The 19749-nt window shown below is 35.2% G+C and overlaps 1 protein-coding gene across 5 annotated transcripts in view; it reads left to right on the top strand.

Annotated features, from left to right (window-relative positions):
• The window catches only part of WASF1 (WASP family member 1), a 123449-nt gene extending 103915 nt beyond the window's left edge, over nt 1–19534 (top strand). For all 5 annotated transcript variants that reach the window (XM_058307280.2, XM_012518564.3, XM_058307281.1 and 2 more), the window contains 6 exons: nt 6856–7009; nt 10660–10777; nt 12238–12410; nt 14314–14493; nt 16484–17112; nt 18675–19534. In XM_058307280.2, coding sequence (XP_058163263.1) covers nt 6856–7009; nt 10660–10777; nt 12238–12410; nt 14314–14493; nt 16484–17112; nt 18675–18832 — 1412 coding nt within the window. In that variant the 3' untranslated portion in view covers nt 18833–19534. The remainder of the gene's footprint in view (nt 1–6855; nt 7010–10659; nt 10778–12237; nt 12411–14313; nt 14494–16483; nt 17113–18674) is intronic.
• Nucleotides 19535–19749: the final 215 nt, after the last annotated feature.

Below are 19749 nucleotides of genomic sequence, written 5' to 3'. Positions count from 1 at the left end.
TCTTCTTTTGATGTAATTTAATGTAAAATATAAGTAAGGAGAGGCAAATAATTACCATGCTAAGTTTCTTTTGTGTACAAAAATATAAAATCACAGCTCTGTGTGTGGAAAAAAATAGTCCCTTTATTAACAGCTTTATTGAGATACAAATCACCCATTTAAAGTTAAAGTGTACAATTCTATGGTTTTAGTATATTCAGAGTTATGCAACTATGACCACAGTCAATTTTAGAACATTTTTATCACCCCAAAAAGAAACAGTCACTCCGCATTACACCCTCTTCACAGTCCTGGCATTCACTAATCTACTTTCTGTCTCTATAGATTTGTCCATTCTGGACATTTCATATGAATGAAATAATATAATATATGTGGTTTTTTTGACTGGCTTAGCATAATGTTTTCAAGGTTCACCCATGTTATAGCATGTTCCAGTCTTCATTACTTGTGATGGTTGAATAATATTCCATTGTATAGATATACTGTATTTTGTTTATCCATTAATCAGTTAATGGACTTTCAGGTTGTTTACACTTCTTGGCTACTATGAATAATGCTGCTATGAACATTCATAAATACTTTTTGAGTGTGTGGACTATGTTTTGATTTCTCTTGGGTATATACATAGGAGTATAATTGCTGGGTTATATGATAACTCTGTGTTTAATCTCTTGAGGAATTGCCAGACTATTTTACATTCCCATTAGAAGATTCCAGTTTCTTCACTTCATCACCAATGCTTGTTATTATCTGTATTTTTTTATACCTGTTTTAGTGAGTGTGAAGTGGTGTTGATTTTCATTTCCCTGCTGAATAATGATATTGACATCCTATATGCTTATTGACCATTTGTATGCTTGGAGAAATGTGTGTTCAGATCCTTTGCCCATTTTTAAAATGGGTTTCTTGTCTTTTTACTGTTGAATTGTGAGAGTTTTGTATTCATTCTGAATCCAAGTCCTTTATCAGATATATGAATTGCAAGTATTTTCTCCAATTCCGTGGGTTGTCTTTCTTAGTGGTATACTTTGAAGCATAGAGATTTTTACTCTGACTTTCATTTATCTACCTTTATTTTGTCGTTTATGCTTTTGATATCATTTGTAAGAAGACTTTGCCTAACCCAAAGTCATGACGAGTTACTCTCATGTATGTTTTTCTAAGAATTTTATAATTTTAGCTCTTATATTTAGGTCTGTGGTCTATTTTGAGTTAGTTTCATGTAGAGTATGAGGAAAAGGTCAAACTTCATTTTTTGGCATGTGGTGATCCAGTTGTCTCAGTACCATTTGTTGACAGACTATATTTTTCTCCTATTGAATCATATTGGCACCCTTACTTTAAAAAGGAAAAAAAAAAACCAGCACTTTTTAAACTAATAAAAATTCTTAATTTTGAATACAAATTATTTTATTCTATTCTGTTTTTCCCATTCCACTCGTGGTCACTACATATCCAGAGATCATAGTATTGTTACAGGATTTTATTTAGGCTCTTGACTTATGCTGCAGAAATGAATTTCAAGAGCATGTTGGGTGAATTAGGCCAGTAATTTATTCAGGTAGGGAGGGAAGAGAAATGGGAGAAAATAACAGATCAGGGGTCCCAAGTAGAGAGGAAGGGCGTGAAAAGTGATAAGGCAGGCTGATGTACAGACTACAATTCCCCATTACAGGTTATAAATGCCCAAGTTTTACTTATGTGGCCACACGGCAGAGGAAAAATGGCAAGAGCAGTGCTCAGAGGGCAGGTATGGGTCCACAAGTGAGAGAGCCATGAGAGAGAGAACTTAGGCCTGGCACCGCTTTTTGAACTGTTATTTTTCCCACTCCTTTACTAATGGCAGGGGAGGAGTTCCAGCTGTTTACTGTTTTGATTGCTTATTTCTCCCATCAGTCTCCCAGGAGGGCCCAATGATGAAGTCCTTGGAGAATATCCAGGGCTTCTCCTGGCTTCCTGAAGAAGTCTTCTTCTGAGTGGCAGAATCTTGGGGAGGGTCTTCCAGCAGCCACCTGGGGGTTATTGATGTCCATGTGGACTCTCTGCCAGGTTCCAGATCCATCTATTGGTTCCCTATCTTACTAGTCTGCTTTAGTATTACTATTAAACTTGATACTTTAATTACACTTGATTTATAAAGTTTAAAAATATTTTTGATGCTCTTTGCATAATGTGATGTTATTAGTGTTATGTTATCAAGTCTTATTTGGAGGTTTCTTGGTATGAATACTGTCAAGTATGGTTTTTAATTGGAATTTTGTATTGGTTTGATGTTTTTTTAATCAAAAAATTGAATTGTTTCTTAAAATAAGTGCAATATGTTTCAGTCATAAAAGTTAAGTGTTTTAAATATAATGTTTATTTAAATTTTAAGTTAGGGTTAGAGAAATCAGACTGGCTTTTATCTTTAAAAATTACATTCAAGTTTTCTAGTCATTTATTCAAAGTTACGTGTGTTTGACAAATGTATATACATTTTATTGGTAGTATTTATCCCCATAACATTTTCATTATTTCTGTTTTTCTTTTTCGCTTTGTGTTTTGAGCAATAGTACAAGTAAAATTAGAGTGATCACTAATTAATGAAATTTGAAAAAACTATTTTTAAATTAATTCAGATAATACCTTGATAATCTTATTACCTTTAAATAAGGATTCAGGACAGCGAACTTGGCCCAGTCGTTAGGGCGTTCGTCTACCACATGGAAGGTCTGCAGTTCAAACCCCGAGCCTCCTTGACCGTGTGGAGCTGGCCCATGCTGTGGAGCTGCCCCATGCACAGTGCTGATGCGCACAAGGAATGCTGCGCCAAGCAGGGGTGTCCCCACGTAGGGGAGCCCCACGCGCAAGGAGTGTGCCCTGTAAGGAGAGCTGCCCAGAGGGACAGAAAGTGCAGCCCGCCTAAGAATGGCGCTACCCACACAGAGAGCTGATTCAAACAAGACGTAACAAAAAGAAACACAGATTCCCGTGCTGCTGACAACAACAGAAGCAGACAAAGAAGACGCAGCAAATGGACACAGAGAACAGAAAACCAGTGTGGGTGGGGAGGGGAGAGAAATAAATAAATAAATAAATCTTAAATAAATAAATAAATAAGTATTCAGTATCATCCCCTACTTCCACCATAGTAGACAGTCACGTGTGCCTCCTCTTACTTTCAAATTGTCCCTCACAGAAAACTCCTTAGACAGAATGGACGTCCAGGTATGGGGCCTTGGGAGCTCAAGCACAGCCCTTTTCTGGGGACACTAATGTCCATGAGGGCCACATGCAATTTGGAGATGCCCTGCTAGAAAAGTCAGAAAAGCAGCCAGCAGATCATGATCTAGGAATTTATTCCAGAATTAAAACATTCCTTTGCTGAAATTGACAGATGCTTCCAGACAAATACATTATTTGGAGGTTGATAACTGTGGTCAAGGTAGCATAGTAGCAAATAATTTCGCCTGTCTTAAGTTTTTGTGTCCATTCAGGTCCTTTTATTTGCCCTTCCCTGATTTTTATTTCCAGAGTATAAGTCTCTATCATGCCTCCTTAATTCCTTTGATATAAGGAGACTGAAAAATATGCTTTTGTTTCTGTCCTTCCATTTTTATAGCAAGAATAATGCTACCTGTGATGTGATGACCCTGGTTTTAAGAAATACTAATAGTTCAAATTTATTTTGAACAAATAAATGACAAGTAATCCCAGTATGAGACTTAATTTAACCCTGAAAAAAGAATAGTGCATTTTATTTTCCAGACCTGCTTAGAAACTTAATGAAAAGACTATCTCTATAAATAAACAACCATATACATATATATGTGTATACACATGCATTTAAGGAATGGAATTTTAATGAATGGTTCCCAAAGTGTTTTTCCAGGTTATTTTAGAAGGCTGTTTTAAAGTTTAATCAAAATAATTCTTTGTAGTTCTTTAATTTTGCAAGTGTTTTCTCATAACAAAATCCAATTTTCTTTAACTCTATCATAGGTACAGTTTCTTTTAATTTGGTTTCTTGGTTAATATTTTTTTCTTCATACCTTATATTCCTTTGATGTACATGTGCATTCATGAAGTGCATGAAATAGTCATTTCTAGTGGTAAAAAATATATTATGGCCATACTGTCAAATATATAATTTACACCCGAAATTTCTTTTTTTAAATACATCAAATATTTAATTTATACATGGATGTTACCTAAGAATTCAGAAATTTACATATAGTTCTTCCATGTAACAAGAATAAAAATGAACATTTAGTTTCAAAGTACTGTTAAATTTTAACAAATATCTTAGCCACCACCCTTAAATTTGAAAATAGACATACAAGTACATACCTTAAGGTGTGTGTGTTAAAATAAAATCCTAACATGCTAACAGCTATGCTATTTTAAAGTACAGTTCTTCTGCCAAACATAGCAAGTTAGTAACTATCAGAATTGTATACGGTTTCCTTTAAAATTATGTGGAAAAGTAGAGAAGAATTTAGAGTCTAAAAGCTGAGTTACTTAACTTGAAATTGGTTTTGGGAGACTGGATAGAAACATTTTCAGAGTTATTTAATCGAGTTTTTTTTTAAAGATTTATTTAATTTAATTTATTTCTCTTCCTCCCCCCCCGGCCCCCCCCCCAACTGCAGGTGTCTGTTCTCTGTGTCTATTTGCTGCATGTTTTTCTTTGTCAGCTTCTGTTGTTGTCAGCGGCATGGAAATCTGTGTCTCGTTTTTTTGTGTCATCTTGCTGCATCAGCTCTCCATGTGTGCGGCGCCATTCTGAGGCAGGCTGCACTTTCTTTCACACTGGGCGGCTCTCCTTACGGGGCACACTCCTTGCACGTGGGGCTCCGCTATGCTGGGGACACCCCTGCATGGCACGGCATTCCTTGCGTGCATGGGCCAGCTCCACACGGGTCAAGGAGGTCCGGGGTTTGAACCGCAGACCTCCCATGTGGTAGACGGATGTCCTAACCACTGGGCCAAGTCCGCTTCCCTTTAATCAAGTTTTAAACTTAGTAAGAGTTCAAATAAAATAACATTTTGTGACAAATTACATAGTGTGGTATCAATATTTTTGTTTTTTCATTACCATTAAATAGTAAATAACAGTGAAAACTACCAATGTAATTTAGAAAATATGTAAAATATGAGTTTTTAAACAAACACTTGTAAATTAATATCTAATTCAATATTTACAAACACTGTGCTAACTTAATGTGTTATATAATGCTACTGATGGTAATATCACATGTCATTGTTGACACCTGGAAGGTGCTTTGTCACAGTGGTCTGTTAATAAATAAGACAAATGATAAATGAGAGGAACTGAAGGTAGGAAAGTCCATCATGCTTTTTACATCGTTTAGCAAGAAAGTATTGGGAGAATACATACTGGATTCTATCTTGGTTGCAGACCTGTAGTTAATAAGTGGGGCAGAGGTGGTAAGAATTGATGTTTTGATTGCAAAAACACAGACCTTTTCTGACAGGAGCCAGAGGAAAAGTGTGTGGTATTGGGCCAAAAGGATCAGCCTTAAAGGCAAAAGGTCTGAGTTTCAGTTCTGGCTCTGTTGCATATTAACCATTTTACCTTGAGCCAGTTATACAATTTTCTTTCCTTGGTTTTCTCATCTTAAAAGTGGAATAATAATTCTTATCTTACTAAATTGTTAGGATTAAATGATATAAAAATAAGCGAAAGCACCTAGTACATATAGTAAGTACTCATTAAATAAGCATTCTTTGGTGATAGTGGGGAAAAGAGCTTTTTTCTTTCTTGAATTGTGTTTTGGTGTTTTTAAGTGTGCTGTAAGGCAAGCAGCAGTGGAGCACAGGGAAGGCAGCCATGGTGTGATCATTGCAAAGCCAGCCTCATTGCTCCAACTATCCCATGGGTCCAAAGTTTCAGGCTGAGTGAGTTTTACTTGTAAGGATGATAGAGATACTGCTTTAGGGAGAAAAGTAATTTAAAAATTGTTAATGATTGTTTAATACTGCTCTTGCTATATAGTATAAAATATTTGTCTGTATACTTAAAACTATACTAATTATATAAGAAACTACCTAATTTTTAATATCAGGAAATCACTCTAAGAATTGCCAATGCAGTATTTGGTTGCATTTCTTATTTTAACCTGTCACACCATCCAAAAGAAAATGAGTAAATGAAGTTATTTTTTAAATCATCATATTTGTAATGGGACTGCCCTAGTTACCAGGGATGCTAATAAACAAGATAGACTATCTTCAACAGCTTACAATCTACAACAACTTACAATTCTTCAAGTACAAGATAAAAAAATAAGTGAAACAGACAATAATGTAGATCATCCAGTACTTGGAAATATTTTCTTTACACTAAAACTTGTTAACTTTACAGTGCATGCATAATATAGCATATTTATAGGATATATGGCATAGAGGTCAAGGGCCCACAATGCAACTAATAACTAAATAATTCCTTCAGTTATATATCTCAGTTAAGGAAACAGTATAAAGGGAGGTAGAAAAAATATTTAAGAAAAAAGGAAGATGAGAATCCAAGTTGGTGGGGCTAGAGGTGGCAGGTAGAGTGAAGAAAATGATGTGTTTGGTGGCAAACATAGATATGCTTCAGATGTCATTTAGGGCCTTCTGCACCTTAGAAATCAAAAGTTGCATTAACATCCATCTGAATGAAAAAAAAAACCTCAAATACTATGGGATGTAATGCTAGAGTATTTAAAATACGGTTCCTGATTCATAAACTGCTAGGGACCCAACCTCTTAAGCTATGTTGACTTCCAAACAAATACTATGTGTGAATTTGTCTTTATGTTAAATTGTCTTTATAAAATTAAGCAAAATGCATTTTTATTTTTGTTTTAGTGTCTTTGCAAGATATAACAATGAGGAAAGCTTTCCGAAGTTCTACAATTCAAGATCAGCAGCTTTTTGACCGCAAGACTTTGCCTATTCCATTACAGGAGACATATGATGTTTGTGAACAGCCTCCACCTCTCAATATCCTAACTCCTTATAGGTCAGTAGGTTAATATATAAGAAAATGTATTATTTATCTTAGACTTCAAGTTCGAGTAGGTAGTGGTCTTCATTTAAATGCTATGTCCCCAAGCATTCTTTTTTTAAAATCATTTATCAGACCTTTATTACTTTTTAAAAAATATGTAATAAACTTTATTTTTAAAGTGGTATTAGATTACAGAAAAGTTACATCAAAAGTAGAAGGGATTCCCATGTACCTCCCTCGCCCACATCTTCCCCTACTATATTGTGGTTTATACTTGATTCCAATGGCCTAAAAATGCTCTATGTTCTACCTATAATTCCCTCCCCTCCCCTCAGAACCTCTGGTAATGACTATCTTTATAACAATGTTATATGTTCTTCCATTACTACAATATTAATAAGCTTACTTTGTCCATGGTTGCATTCCCCCCTTAGGTTTATTCATTCCTCAACTTTGAGGATTTTAGCATGGTGATACCTGCTCTGACTCAGATTGAGAAGGGACTTAGATCTTATGGGACAGAAGGAAGGAACTGTTTTGTTTGCAGTTGTAGATACTCTCTGTTTTTTGGGATGGGAGTTGTCCATCATCATCATTTTGTTAGTTGTCCTGGGTGAGTCGATGAACCGGAGAGTAGGTATTGGCTGCAACTCTGCTGAGATTCAGGGCTCAACAGGCATATGAGCAGATTGAAGAGTTAAGCTTCTGGGACATATATTTAATGGGTATAGTGCTAATTATAGGTTCAAGTAAAAAGGGCAGAAGAATCATGTACAGGGACATTTATAAATATATGACAACCTATTTCCCCAATGGCATAAGGCCCATCAACAGCGTGCTGATTTCAATGAATTGTTTGCTTTGCCTATAGTGTCTGGATGACTCTAGAGCCCTCAGAAACATCCCTATTTGAAGTTTGTTTACAGTGGCAGTTACTGAGATCTGCTTGAGACATGCATAAGCATAACCTTTGGAATGACTTCCTGACCCATTTTGAAATCTCTGCTGTAAAAATTCGTTTGTATTTGATGTTTCCCCTTTTGGTCAAGGTCTTTTTCCAAAGGCATCACTGGTTGGTACTTGGTATTAATGCCTTGGTGCCAGGGAGGCTCATCCCTGGGAGTCATGTCCCACACTGGGCAGGAGTAGGGGGAGGTAGTGTGCTTATTTGTTGAGTTTGGCTTAGAGAAAGGGCACATTTGAGCAACAAGTTTTTCAGGAGGAACTCTTAGGCAATAGTTATTATTGGAATAGTTATTATTGGGCTAAGTTTCAGTTTTACAAGGGTAAGCTTCATAGTTACAGGCATTAATATTGAGGGCTTGAAATACTGGTCTATTTTCTTTTATTAGGCACTGCCTATGTATTCAAGAGATTCTTGCCCCTCTATTTGAGAACATAGTAAGACTCCCCAGGATGGGAGTTTAATATTGTGTTTATTTTTTGGTTCTCTACCCACTGAAATAACACCCTATGGCAAGATGAATGCATTCATATTCCATAGAAGCATGCCCCAGGTGCACCCTTTCCCATATATTTCCCCACAACTAACACCTTGCACAAGTGACCCTCCCGTGCCATATTAGACAAAAGGACATTCCCACAATTCTGTTTTCAAACATAGACCTCCATGTCCCCAGAGTTCACCTGTTCCTCCAGCCCTCCCCCTAGTTCCATGGATAGTCCAACTGGCCCCCCAACCTTGCTCACCTGCACACTCCAGCACCATCAGCCCCACTCATATCTCAGCACCACCATCACCTCCATCCACTGCCAAACCACCCCCTTATACCTTATCATAGGTTCTGTCCATATTCAGCATTGGCTCACCAGTCTCTACTCCCTTTCTGTCTCCTGGTAACCTATATTCCAAGCTCTGTCTCTGTGAATCTGCTCAATATGTTTAGGTCATCAGTGAGGTCATGTAATATTTGTCCTTTAGACTAGCTTACTTCACTAAATATAAGGTTTTAGAGATTCATCCTTGTTGTCACATGTGTCAAAACTTCTTTCCTTCTTATAGCTGAGTAATCTTCCATGGTGTGTATATACCACATTTTGCTTATCCATTCATCTGTTGATGGACACTTGGGTTGCTCTAGCTTTTGGCAATAGCGAATAATGCCACTATGAACATTGGTGTGCATGTATCTGTTCGTGTCCCTGCTTTCAATTCTTCTGGGTATATACCTAGTAGTAGGATTGCTGGATCATATGGCAGTTCTGTAGTTAGCTTCCTGAGGAACCTCCAAACTGTCCTCCACAATGGCCACACCATTCTACATTCCCACCAGCAGTGGATGAGTGTTCCCTTTTTTCTACATCCTCTCCAACACTTGTAGTTCTCTGTTTTTTTAATAGCCCCATTCTAATAGGTATAAGATGATATCTCACTATAGTTTTGATTTACATTTCCCTAATAGCTAGTGATGTTGAGCATCTTTTCATGCACTTTTTAGCCATTTGTATTTCTTCTTTGGAGAAGTATCTATTCAAATCTCTTGGCTGATTTTTAAATGGGTTGTTTGTCTTTTTATTTTTGAGGTGTAGAATTTCTTTATATATGCTGGATATTAGACCCTTATCAAATATTTTCTCCCATTGAGTAGACTGCTTTTTCACTTTCTTGACAAACTCTTTGGAAACATAAAAGTTTTTAATTTTGAGGAGGTCCCAAGCATTTATTTCATTTGGCTTCTGGCCAACATAGAGACCACTCCCCATCTACCACCTTTATAATACCTTTATTTTATTCACCAGATAACTTTCCAAGGCTCTGGCATCCAAAAGACAAGATCTCCTCAAGAGAGATGTTTTAATAACTATTACTAAGAAAAGCCATATTTATTAATATGTAGGGACAAGGAGTTGTTATTGTCTTTTTAATTTCATTTTTAATTAAGTGGAAAATAAAAAATAGCTCAAAATTCTACCACACTAACAAAATAATTGTTATCATTTTTGCTTGTTCTCATCTAGTCTTGATCTGTATGCATTAAATTTTTACATAATGATCATATACTATATATTTTAGAAGTGTTTTTTACCATTTAAAATAAAATTTCAAATTATTCAGCCTTTCTTTAGAGTACCTTCACATGATTTGTTGAATGAGTAATTTAAGATGCACAGTACATATACTGAACAAAATGATATTCAAATAGTTACTTGAAACTAAGTCATATGCAAGTCATTTGACATAAATGGTACTACTAGAATGATTATTAGGGAAGATCTTCTGAATTTGGGAGGATAATAAATTAGAATATTGGCAGAGACTCTGTAAAATTTCTCTATTCTAAATGATATTATTGCCCTTTTAGACTTTTATCTTTGGTAAAACTATTTGTAATTATTGAAATTTGCCAAAGACTTTAGAACATTTGGTATTCAGCAGGAGAAGTTAAAGGTGAAAATTGTTCAGCTGTACTTTAAATTATTAACACTAACTCTGAAAAGTGTCTGGTTTTCCATTTTCCTTAGTTCCCTATTTGATTTGTAAGAAATTTTCTATTGATGCTTTATTCAAGTTTATTTTGGCAATATTTTTATGTGTTTTTTTTTTAATTAATGCAAAAGAAACATTTCAGTAAAATTATTTCTATTCAGGTAGCTTTTCAAGGTCTTACTAGCATTTTATTTTAATTGATAATTTATTTCAGAGATGATGGTAAAGAAGGTTTGAAGTTTTATACCAATCCTTCATATTTCTTTGATCTTTGGAAAGAAAAAATGTTGCAAGATACAGAGGATAAGAGGAAGGAAAAGAGGAAACAGAAGGTATTTCAAGAGATTCAAAAAATTGAAGTTGTTTTTGTATATCTATGTTTTGTTGCATATATGGATCTTTATTAATCCTGTACTTTGACAGTTTTATTCCATTGAGTCAATTTAGTCAAATACTGAAGTCTTTAAAATCACACAGGAAGATCACAGTCTAACAGGGGCCAGATGAACAATTAGATTATTATAACGTAAGTGCCATGACAGAGGTTCACATACATATTTTTGGTAGCACAAAATAGCACCTTCTTTAGCCAGGGGCAGGGTAGAAAACACTTCCAACAAGCTTATAATGAAGATCAGATAGAAATTAAGTGGACCAGGGAAGAGAAAGGCATTCTGGTAAGAAGGAACAAAGGAAAAATATGCAGATATTGGTAAAGTAGATAAAGCTAATGTTTCCTTACCACGAAGTTTATCCTAAATATTATGGAGAGGTTATTTTATTCTCACTTAATTCCTGTATCTGTCTGTTGTGTTTGTCATTTTCTGTTTTCTAATAAAATTAAAACCAGTCCAATTTATTCCATGTTAATGATAATTGAAAATATAGAAGGAGGAACCAAAGTTGGATTTAGGCAAAATTATGAAGGAAGCAAGTCTTCATCATCCCTGTTTCTCCTCTAGCTATGCCTACTTTCTCCCTTTTTCCCCCTAATTCCCTCATATTTATTATATTCTGTGTTAGACAGTATCCCAGTTTTCTAGCCAGAGTTTGCAAACTGATGCATCTAAAAGCATAATCTTTATGTTTGACAAAAGATGATTTTAAAATTTTTGAACTGGAATATGTTAAGTTAGAGATGCCTGTTTAGTTCGCTTCAAGCCCTGTCTTATACCTAGCCAGTTTTATTCATGTACATTGTCTGCTTGGCCTCTTGGGCATAGAGTTAAATGCACTGTAGACCTTTCTATGCTTTCAACCCCAATTACAATCAGTCTTTTTTCTATTTTTCAAAGACCCTGTTTTCTGTCTGGTGACAAAGTTACTGTGGGTTAATTGAATAATTGGGATTTTTCCAAAGTGTTAACTAGCTAATTGATCACTTCCCAGAAAACATGACCTTAATAACTAGTCAGGTTTTGTTTAGAGGTAGACAGTGCCCTTAAAAGGTAGAAATTTCACTCATCACAGCAAATTAATAGATGTGGGAACAATGTTGGTATTTCACCTGAAAGGACTTTGTGTGACCTCATATTTTATTACTTAGGCATACTATTTTCAATTTGTGCATCAGTTCAAATCAGGGGTTAAAAAACATGACAAGAAACTGAGTTTACAAACCAACTAAGATAGAACTCTGAATATGCAAATGAACTGTCTATGCATTGTTTTTGCTATGTTATGATGACATTGTCTTTCTCAATATTGATGTTAGAATTTTTTTTGATTGTTATAACCTCTTTTTTAAAACTTAGCACTTCAACATGTCTTTCTTTTAATACATTTGTTACAGCAGAAAAATCTAGATCGTCCTCATGAACCAGAAAAAGTGCCAAGAGCACCTCATGACAGGCGGAGAGAATGGCAGAAGTTGGCCCAAGGTCCTGAACTGGCTGAAGACGATGCTAATCTCTTACATAAGCATATTGAAGTTGCTAATGGTCCAGCCTCTCATTTTGAAACAAGGTTTCTTTTCTTTTTTTTTAATTACTGATAAAACATTGGCTTATTTGTAATTTTTGTATTAATAGTTCTAAGTCTTAGATCCTGAACTGCTGAACCAACAGACTCTTATTAAGAGATGGTTTTGAAAACTGACACTGTCAAACTACTGAAGTTTAACTTTGGGCTGATCATTTTCATTCCTGAGTTTCATTATCTGTAGAAAGAAAGGGTTGGGGATTGATGATCATCAGGATTGTTTTAGCTTTCATATGAAGTCCCAATTCCCTCTCAATAGTTCAAGCAGAGTCTAAAATTTTGCTAGAATTTCATAAGAGAATATTGGGGTCTGGAAATATTTTTGAAGTATTATTGATTCAATGTATATAAAATAGTAGTTGAGAAGGAGTTGTTTTTGTTTCTTTTCTTTTCCCCTGACTTCCTTTGTGTGCCATGCCCCCCACCTTGGATATAACAGGGCTTTAAACAAAATTGCTTACCCCTTTTGCAGAAATATAAAATAGATCCTTTTTCTTTCTTAGTAGTCATAGACACTTTCTAAGTAACATACTACCATAGCAAACATGTACTGGTCTCCGAGAATAAATTTGTGTATAGTTGTAGTGATGTGGGGTTTTTTTTAATATATATTTTTGTCAAGATTTATTATTTATTTAATCCCCCCCCCCCTTGCGGCTTGCTTGCTGTCTGCTCTCTGTGTCCATTCCCTGCACATTCTTCCGTGTCTGCTTGTCTCCCTTTGTTGCGTCATCTTGCTGTGCCAGTTCTCTGCAGCTGTGGGCAGTCAGCTCTCTGCGGACATGGGCCAGCTTGCTTTCACAAGGAGGCCCTGGGATGTGAGGCCTTGCTTTCACAAGGAGGCCCTAGGAGGCCCTGGGTTCACATATGGTAGATGGAAGCCCAAACAATTGAGCCACAGCCACTTCCCTATTGTAGTGATGTTTTGAATGGAAAAGAGCTTAGTGTTTTCTTTTGCATAATACATATAAATTAGTAGGCCATAAGTGTGAAATATCTTGGACTATATTAGGAAATCTGTACATGTGAGAAATACTGTTTAGGTGCATTTCTAAAAGAAAGAGATTAAGAAAATTGAGATTGTGTAAAAATTTATAATCTATAGACAAACATCTTATTCTTACTACTGTTAAGTAATAAAGGTATTTATTTATCTCACCCAGTAGTCAAAATATAGTAATTTCTAATGTGTTCTATGCACATCTGTTAAATCTAGCTTCGTCTTCAGAATGTATTACCATCAGTAAATATTTATAAACTCCTGCATGCTTAAGGTATCTAAAATTTTGCCTGAAGCTAATTGTAAGCCACATGCTGCTTTCTTAAGTATCCTATCATCTTGGCAAACACCAAAAATCCAAAAACGACATAACTGGCTATCTCTGTGGTGCTAGTAGTAGGAATGCCTTTCTCCCTGGATACAACACTTAGGTTTAAGAGAGCAATAAGATATCTTAGTGGTAGAAAATCCCAGTTTTTATATTCTTCAGCTTTCTGTCACTGGTATCTGACTTCTTGTAAAGAAAAAAATGAAATAGAGACATATAGTTTTGAACATAACTTGTTAAAAATTGTTTTATTGTCTTGTTAATAAGATTGTATGTATAATATTTTCCATCCTTGTGACTTGAGTTAGAATTCTATTATAAAATAATATCATAACTGATGGTCATCATAAAAAGCTGAATCAGTTGGGAAAAGTTGCATTATGAGCAGCATTCTTTGATTTAAAGGCAGAATTTATGTATATATATATTTCTGAAAGAAATATTTAAGAGTGGTTAAAATATTTGCATTAAAAAATTAAGCCTTAAACTTCTGAGGTTGAACATTTTATTTTGCCAATAATTGAAGAAAAATGCACTGATATTGTATATATATTTTTTAGACCTCAGACTTATGTGGATCATATGGATGGATCTTACTCACTTTCTGCCTTGCCATTTAGTCAGATGAGTGATCTTCTGACTAGAGCTGAGGAAAGAGTCTTAGTCAGACCACATGAACCACCTCCACCTCCACCAATGCATGGAGCAGGAGATGTGAAACCCATACCCACCTGTATCAGGTATGTTGGGACAAGCTCATAATGTTTTATCTCAGGGGTCAACAATGTTTTCTTTTAAGGACCACTTAGTAAATGTTTTAGGCTTTGTGGGTCATAATGCCATCTGTCACAACTACGCAACTCTGCCTTTGTTGCATGAAAGCTGCCATAGACTATATGTAAAGGAATGAATATGGCTATTAAAACAGGGAGCAGGTGAAATTTTGCCTGTAGGCCGTAATTTGTTAGCCTCTGATGAGAGCTGACACATTCTCCTAGAAAAATTCATCTAATAATTTACTTTAAAGAATAAAGTGTATTTCATTAGGGTATAGCTTTGTTATCAGGTACATGATGTGTGCAGTGTATTAATAAAGCTATGGGGAAATTTTTAAATTGTGATAGAACAATAGACCCGTAAGGGGCTAAGGAATAGAAACCAAAGACGTGGTTATAAATATTAATTTGATATTAAGAGAAATACTCCTAAGAATTTGAGATAGAAGAGCCAATTGCTCCTATTACTCCTTTAGTAAAGCTGTTTTGAAGTTTAATTCTGTTGATTTTTATCCAAATTATAATGTTTTTAATAGAGAAGTGGAGGTTTACAGAAAAACCATGTAGAAATTATATAGTTCCCATATAACTCCCTCATACACACAGTATTCCCTATTATTAATAGTTAGTATTAATGTGGTACCTTTGCTACTATTGATGATACAGTATTATTATAATTATACAATTAATTTTTAAATTTACATTAGGGTTCACTGCTATAAAATCCTATGGGTTTTTTTATTTTTTATTCTAGTAACATATACAACCTAAATTTCCCCTTTTAACCACATTCAAATATATTATTCAGTTTTGTTAATTATGTTCACAGTGTTGTGCTACCATCACCACCATTCATTACCAAAACTTTTCCATCACCCCAAATAGAAACTCCCTACCAATTAAGCCTTAACTTCTCATTACCTGCCTCCATCCCTGCCCTTGGTAACCTGTATTCTAGTTTTTTACTCTATGAATTTGCATATTCTAATTATACCATATTAGTGAAAGAATAAAATACTTGTTCTTTTGTGTCTGGCTTATAACACTCAACATGACGTCTTTGGGGTTCATCCATGTTGTTACATGTATCAAAACTTCATTCCTTTTTATAGCTGAATAATATTCCATTCTATGTTTTTACTGCATTTTGTTTATCCATTCATCTGTTGATGGGCACTTGGATTGCTTCTTTTGGCTGTTTTGAATAATGCTATAAATATGTTTATGCAAATATCTCTTTGTGTGCCTGCTTTCAGTTCTTTTGGGTATATACCTAGAAATGGGATTGCTAGGTCATATGGTAATTTTATTCTTAACTTTCTGAGGAATCACCAAACTGTTTTCCACCAAAAGTTATACCATCTTACATTCCTACCAAGAAAGAACAAGTGTTCCTATTTCTTAAGAGAAATAAAGATCAACTTTACAATTTTCAGTTAAAATATTAACCTTCTATGCTGATTCTTCTGATGTTCCACTCTAGGCAGGAAGAGAGCCATAAGTTTCCTATTGTGGTTTCTAATTAGTTGTCATTGATTTATCTAAAGTGCCTTTTGAGTTTTAATAGCTTCAATATAAATACATCATTGTTTTGGTCACAAGTATTACTATAAGTATTGTAATATGATCAATGTTGAGTCACTACAGAGACTCATATTACGGTAAAGAATAGAGCTTTTTATTTATTAAAGTAAGCATAAAGATGCTTGGGTTTATGTGAAAGTTGAATGAGAGGATGAGACCATTAGAAAATTACAAACCAAAGCACTACCTATTAATTTTCATTTGGTATACTTTTTGTTCTGATTTCATTCTAAATTCTGCTGAAGAATTTATAATTTCTATAGGAACATACTAATACGATGACTTTATTATATTTACTGACAGTCATTTATATTTTGTTGGTTAGGTTTTTCTCTTTTAATAACTTGCTAGAATCTCCTTGTCCTTTCAGTTCCACTACAGGTTTGATAGAAAATCGCCCTCAGTCACCGGCTACAGGCAGGACACCTGTGTTTGTGAGCCCTACTCCTCCACCTCCTCCACCACCTCTTCCATCTGCCTTGTCAACTTCTTCATTAAGAGCTTCAATGACTTCGACTCCTCCCCCACCAGTACCTCCCCCACCTCCACCTCCAGCTACTGCTCTGCAAGCTCCAGCAGTACCACCCCCTCCAGCTCCTCTTCAGATTGCTCCTGGAGTTCTTCACCCAGCTCCTCCTCCAATTGCACCTCCTCTAGTACAGCCCTCTCCACCAGTAGCTAGAGCTGCCCCAGTGTGTGAGACTGTACCAGTTCATCCACTCCCACAGGGTGAAGTCCAGGGGCTGCCTCCACCCCCACCACCTCCTCCTCTGCCTCCTCCTGGCATTCGGCCATCATCACCTGTCACAGTTGCAGCTCTTGCTCATCCTCCCTCTGGGATACATCCAACTCCATCTACTGCCCCAGGTCCCCATGTTCCACTAATGCCTCCATCTCCTCCATCACAAGTTATACCTGCTTCTGAGCCAAAGCGTCATCCATCAACCCTACCTGTAATCAGTGATGCCAGGAGTGTACTTCTGGAAGCAATACGAAAAGGTAATTTTCTCAGAGCCATCGAAAGCATTGCTACAATAGCATTAGAAACTTTATAAATATTTGAGATAATGTGTTCCTCATTTGTAAAATTTTAGATGGTTATATTTTGCACAAATGACCTTTAGAAAGAAAATTATATCCAATCTATATTTTAAATCATTTTCAAGAAAATACAGCATATTTAGCATTTTATTTTGATGCTTAGTAGGGATTCTTAAAATGTTCATTGAATAAATGAGAAATTGAAAGTATCAAAGCTAAATGTTATAGAAAATTTAGCTAAAACCCTTTGTATAATGTTTAATATGTGTATTAGCTCCTTTAAAACTGGTGTTTTCTTCAGTGTTAAGGCCGTCCATTTGGTGTATCGGTGACACTCTCTACTAGGTGACTATGAAGGATTAAATTTCTTCCTTTAGTAACAAAGGAAAGAATTCTTCATTCATTTATTCAGTCAACATTTCCTAAGTAACTATTATATGGTAGGCACTGTGAGTATAGGATAAATAATGTGCACTTCCCTCAATACTGGGAGAATGAAGCTGCTGAAAATGCACTAAACAACATCTAATTTATTTGACTATAGAGATAATAGAAGAAATATATCACCCAGTTAACTTTTTGTGAGGGATGATGAACAGGGAGTCACAGTAGGCCATAATGGATAAATAGACTATAGATATCCACTGGGATATCTGGCAAGTTTCAGTAACGAATATCACAGATGAAAATGTAATGAAAGATTTAATGCCTTATTAAATATGGTTTCTTCAAAATTTTTAATCTTGCTTTTTTATATAATTTTTTTTCAATTTTTAAAGAAGCTTTAGATTACATAAACGTTACATAAAAAATATAAGGATTCCCATATGCCCCACTCCCTCCCCCTCCCACACTTTCCCACATTAACAACATCCTTCATTAGTGGGTACATTTTATAATTGTTAAACCCATATCGAAGCATTGCTACTAAGCATGGACTACAGTTTGCATTGTAGTTTACACTTTGTCCCACACGGTTTTATAAGTTATGACAAAATATACAATGGCCTATGTCCATCACTACAATGTTATGTAGGACAAATCTAATGTCCTGAAAATGCCCCCATATTACCCCTATTCTTCTTTCTCCCCTCCCTCAGAACCTCTGGTCACCATTGCCTTTTACATCAATGATAAGAGATCTTCCATTGCTAGAATAATAATAAGTCTACTTTAGTCTATTGTTCATTTCCTAGTCTTGAGGATTTGGGGATGGTGGCGCCCACTATGCTTCTAATTGAGAGGGAACTTAGATCCTGTGGGGCAGATGGATGGAGCTCTCTTGCTTGCAGTTGCAGACACTCTGTTCCTTGGTATGGGTGTTGTCCATCCTGAATTTCAGCAGAGTTGCAACACCTACTCTCCAGATCATTGGACTCACCCAGAACAACTAGGTCTTGCTTTTTATTTTCCTGTGAGCATTTCTCATGTGTATTTGATTTTAGTACAGAAAAACTAATAATATCTAGTATCTAGTGTTTCAGTCTAAAATACTTAATGATTTGGATTTATTATATTAGGTATTCAGCTGCGCAAAGTAGAAGAACAGCGTGAACAGGAAGCTAAACATGAACGCATTGAAAATGATGTTGCCACCATCTTGTCTCGCCGTATTGCTGTGGAATATAGTGATTCAGAAGATGATTCAGAATTTGATGAAGTAGATTGGTTGGAATAAGAAAAATGCATCGATAAATATTACAAAACTGAATGCAAATGTTCTTTGTGGTGCTTGTTCTTGGAAAATGTTTGGTCATTCTAGTGTTTTGCTTTCTTTTCCTTATTATAAATAACTCTTTTCCTCCTTAATTTTTGAGTTCTAAGAAAAAATATTAGCATACATTTCAAGCTAAATGTTCTACAGTGGCTTATCTTCTTTTTTCCCCTGAAAAGACATGATTTGGTCAAATAAACCACTAAGTATTAAGCATGGACAGCTATTAGAGTAGCAGATTCCGTTTTTTGATATATCTTAATTGTGCACTTTGTGAATTTTAATTTAAAGAAAGCAACTGAGATTGGACTCTTGAGGGCAGCTGTGTCTGTTAATGAGCCTTATTCCATTTCCTGATGTTTAAAAGAAGAAACACTGCCTTGATTATATGATTACACTCAGAAAGTACATATAGCTTGTAGTGTTGAATTATCTTAAAGGAATGCTTGATTTTTTAAAATTATTGTTTCATTGTTTTTAAATACTTGCCTTATTTGAGTGTTTAGCAATTCTCCCTTCCCAGTTCTATATTGTGTGGTATGATTTTGCTTGCCTATAGAAGTTTAAACTTTTTCCATGTGAAATACACTGACTTAAACATACATGTAACTTACATAACTGTTAAGAATAACAATCTGATTTAATAAATGGTTCATTTGAAAGGTTCATGGGAGTTTCTTTTTCAATAAAATATTTTTGATAGTTTATCAATTATTATAGACTCTAAATATATAGATAGTAAACTCAAATATAAAAAACAACATAAGCTATATAATTCTTAATTGTATATATTCATTTTGTCTAGTATGTAAGGTAGCATTAATGACCTTTCTTTTCCTAAAGTCACAAAATCAGTATTTTCCAACTCCATGTGCTCTTAA

The sequence above is a fragment of the Dasypus novemcinctus genome, chromosome 11 (assembly GCF_030445035.2).
Source record: "Dasypus novemcinctus isolate mDasNov1 chromosome 11, mDasNov1.1.hap2, whole genome shotgun sequence".
Lineage (NCBI taxonomy): Eukaryota > Metazoa > Chordata > Mammalia > Cingulata > Dasypodidae > Dasypus > Dasypus novemcinctus.
The sequence above is the reverse complement of the archived record's forward strand: the minus strand, read 5'-3'. Positions and strand labels throughout refer to the sequence as shown.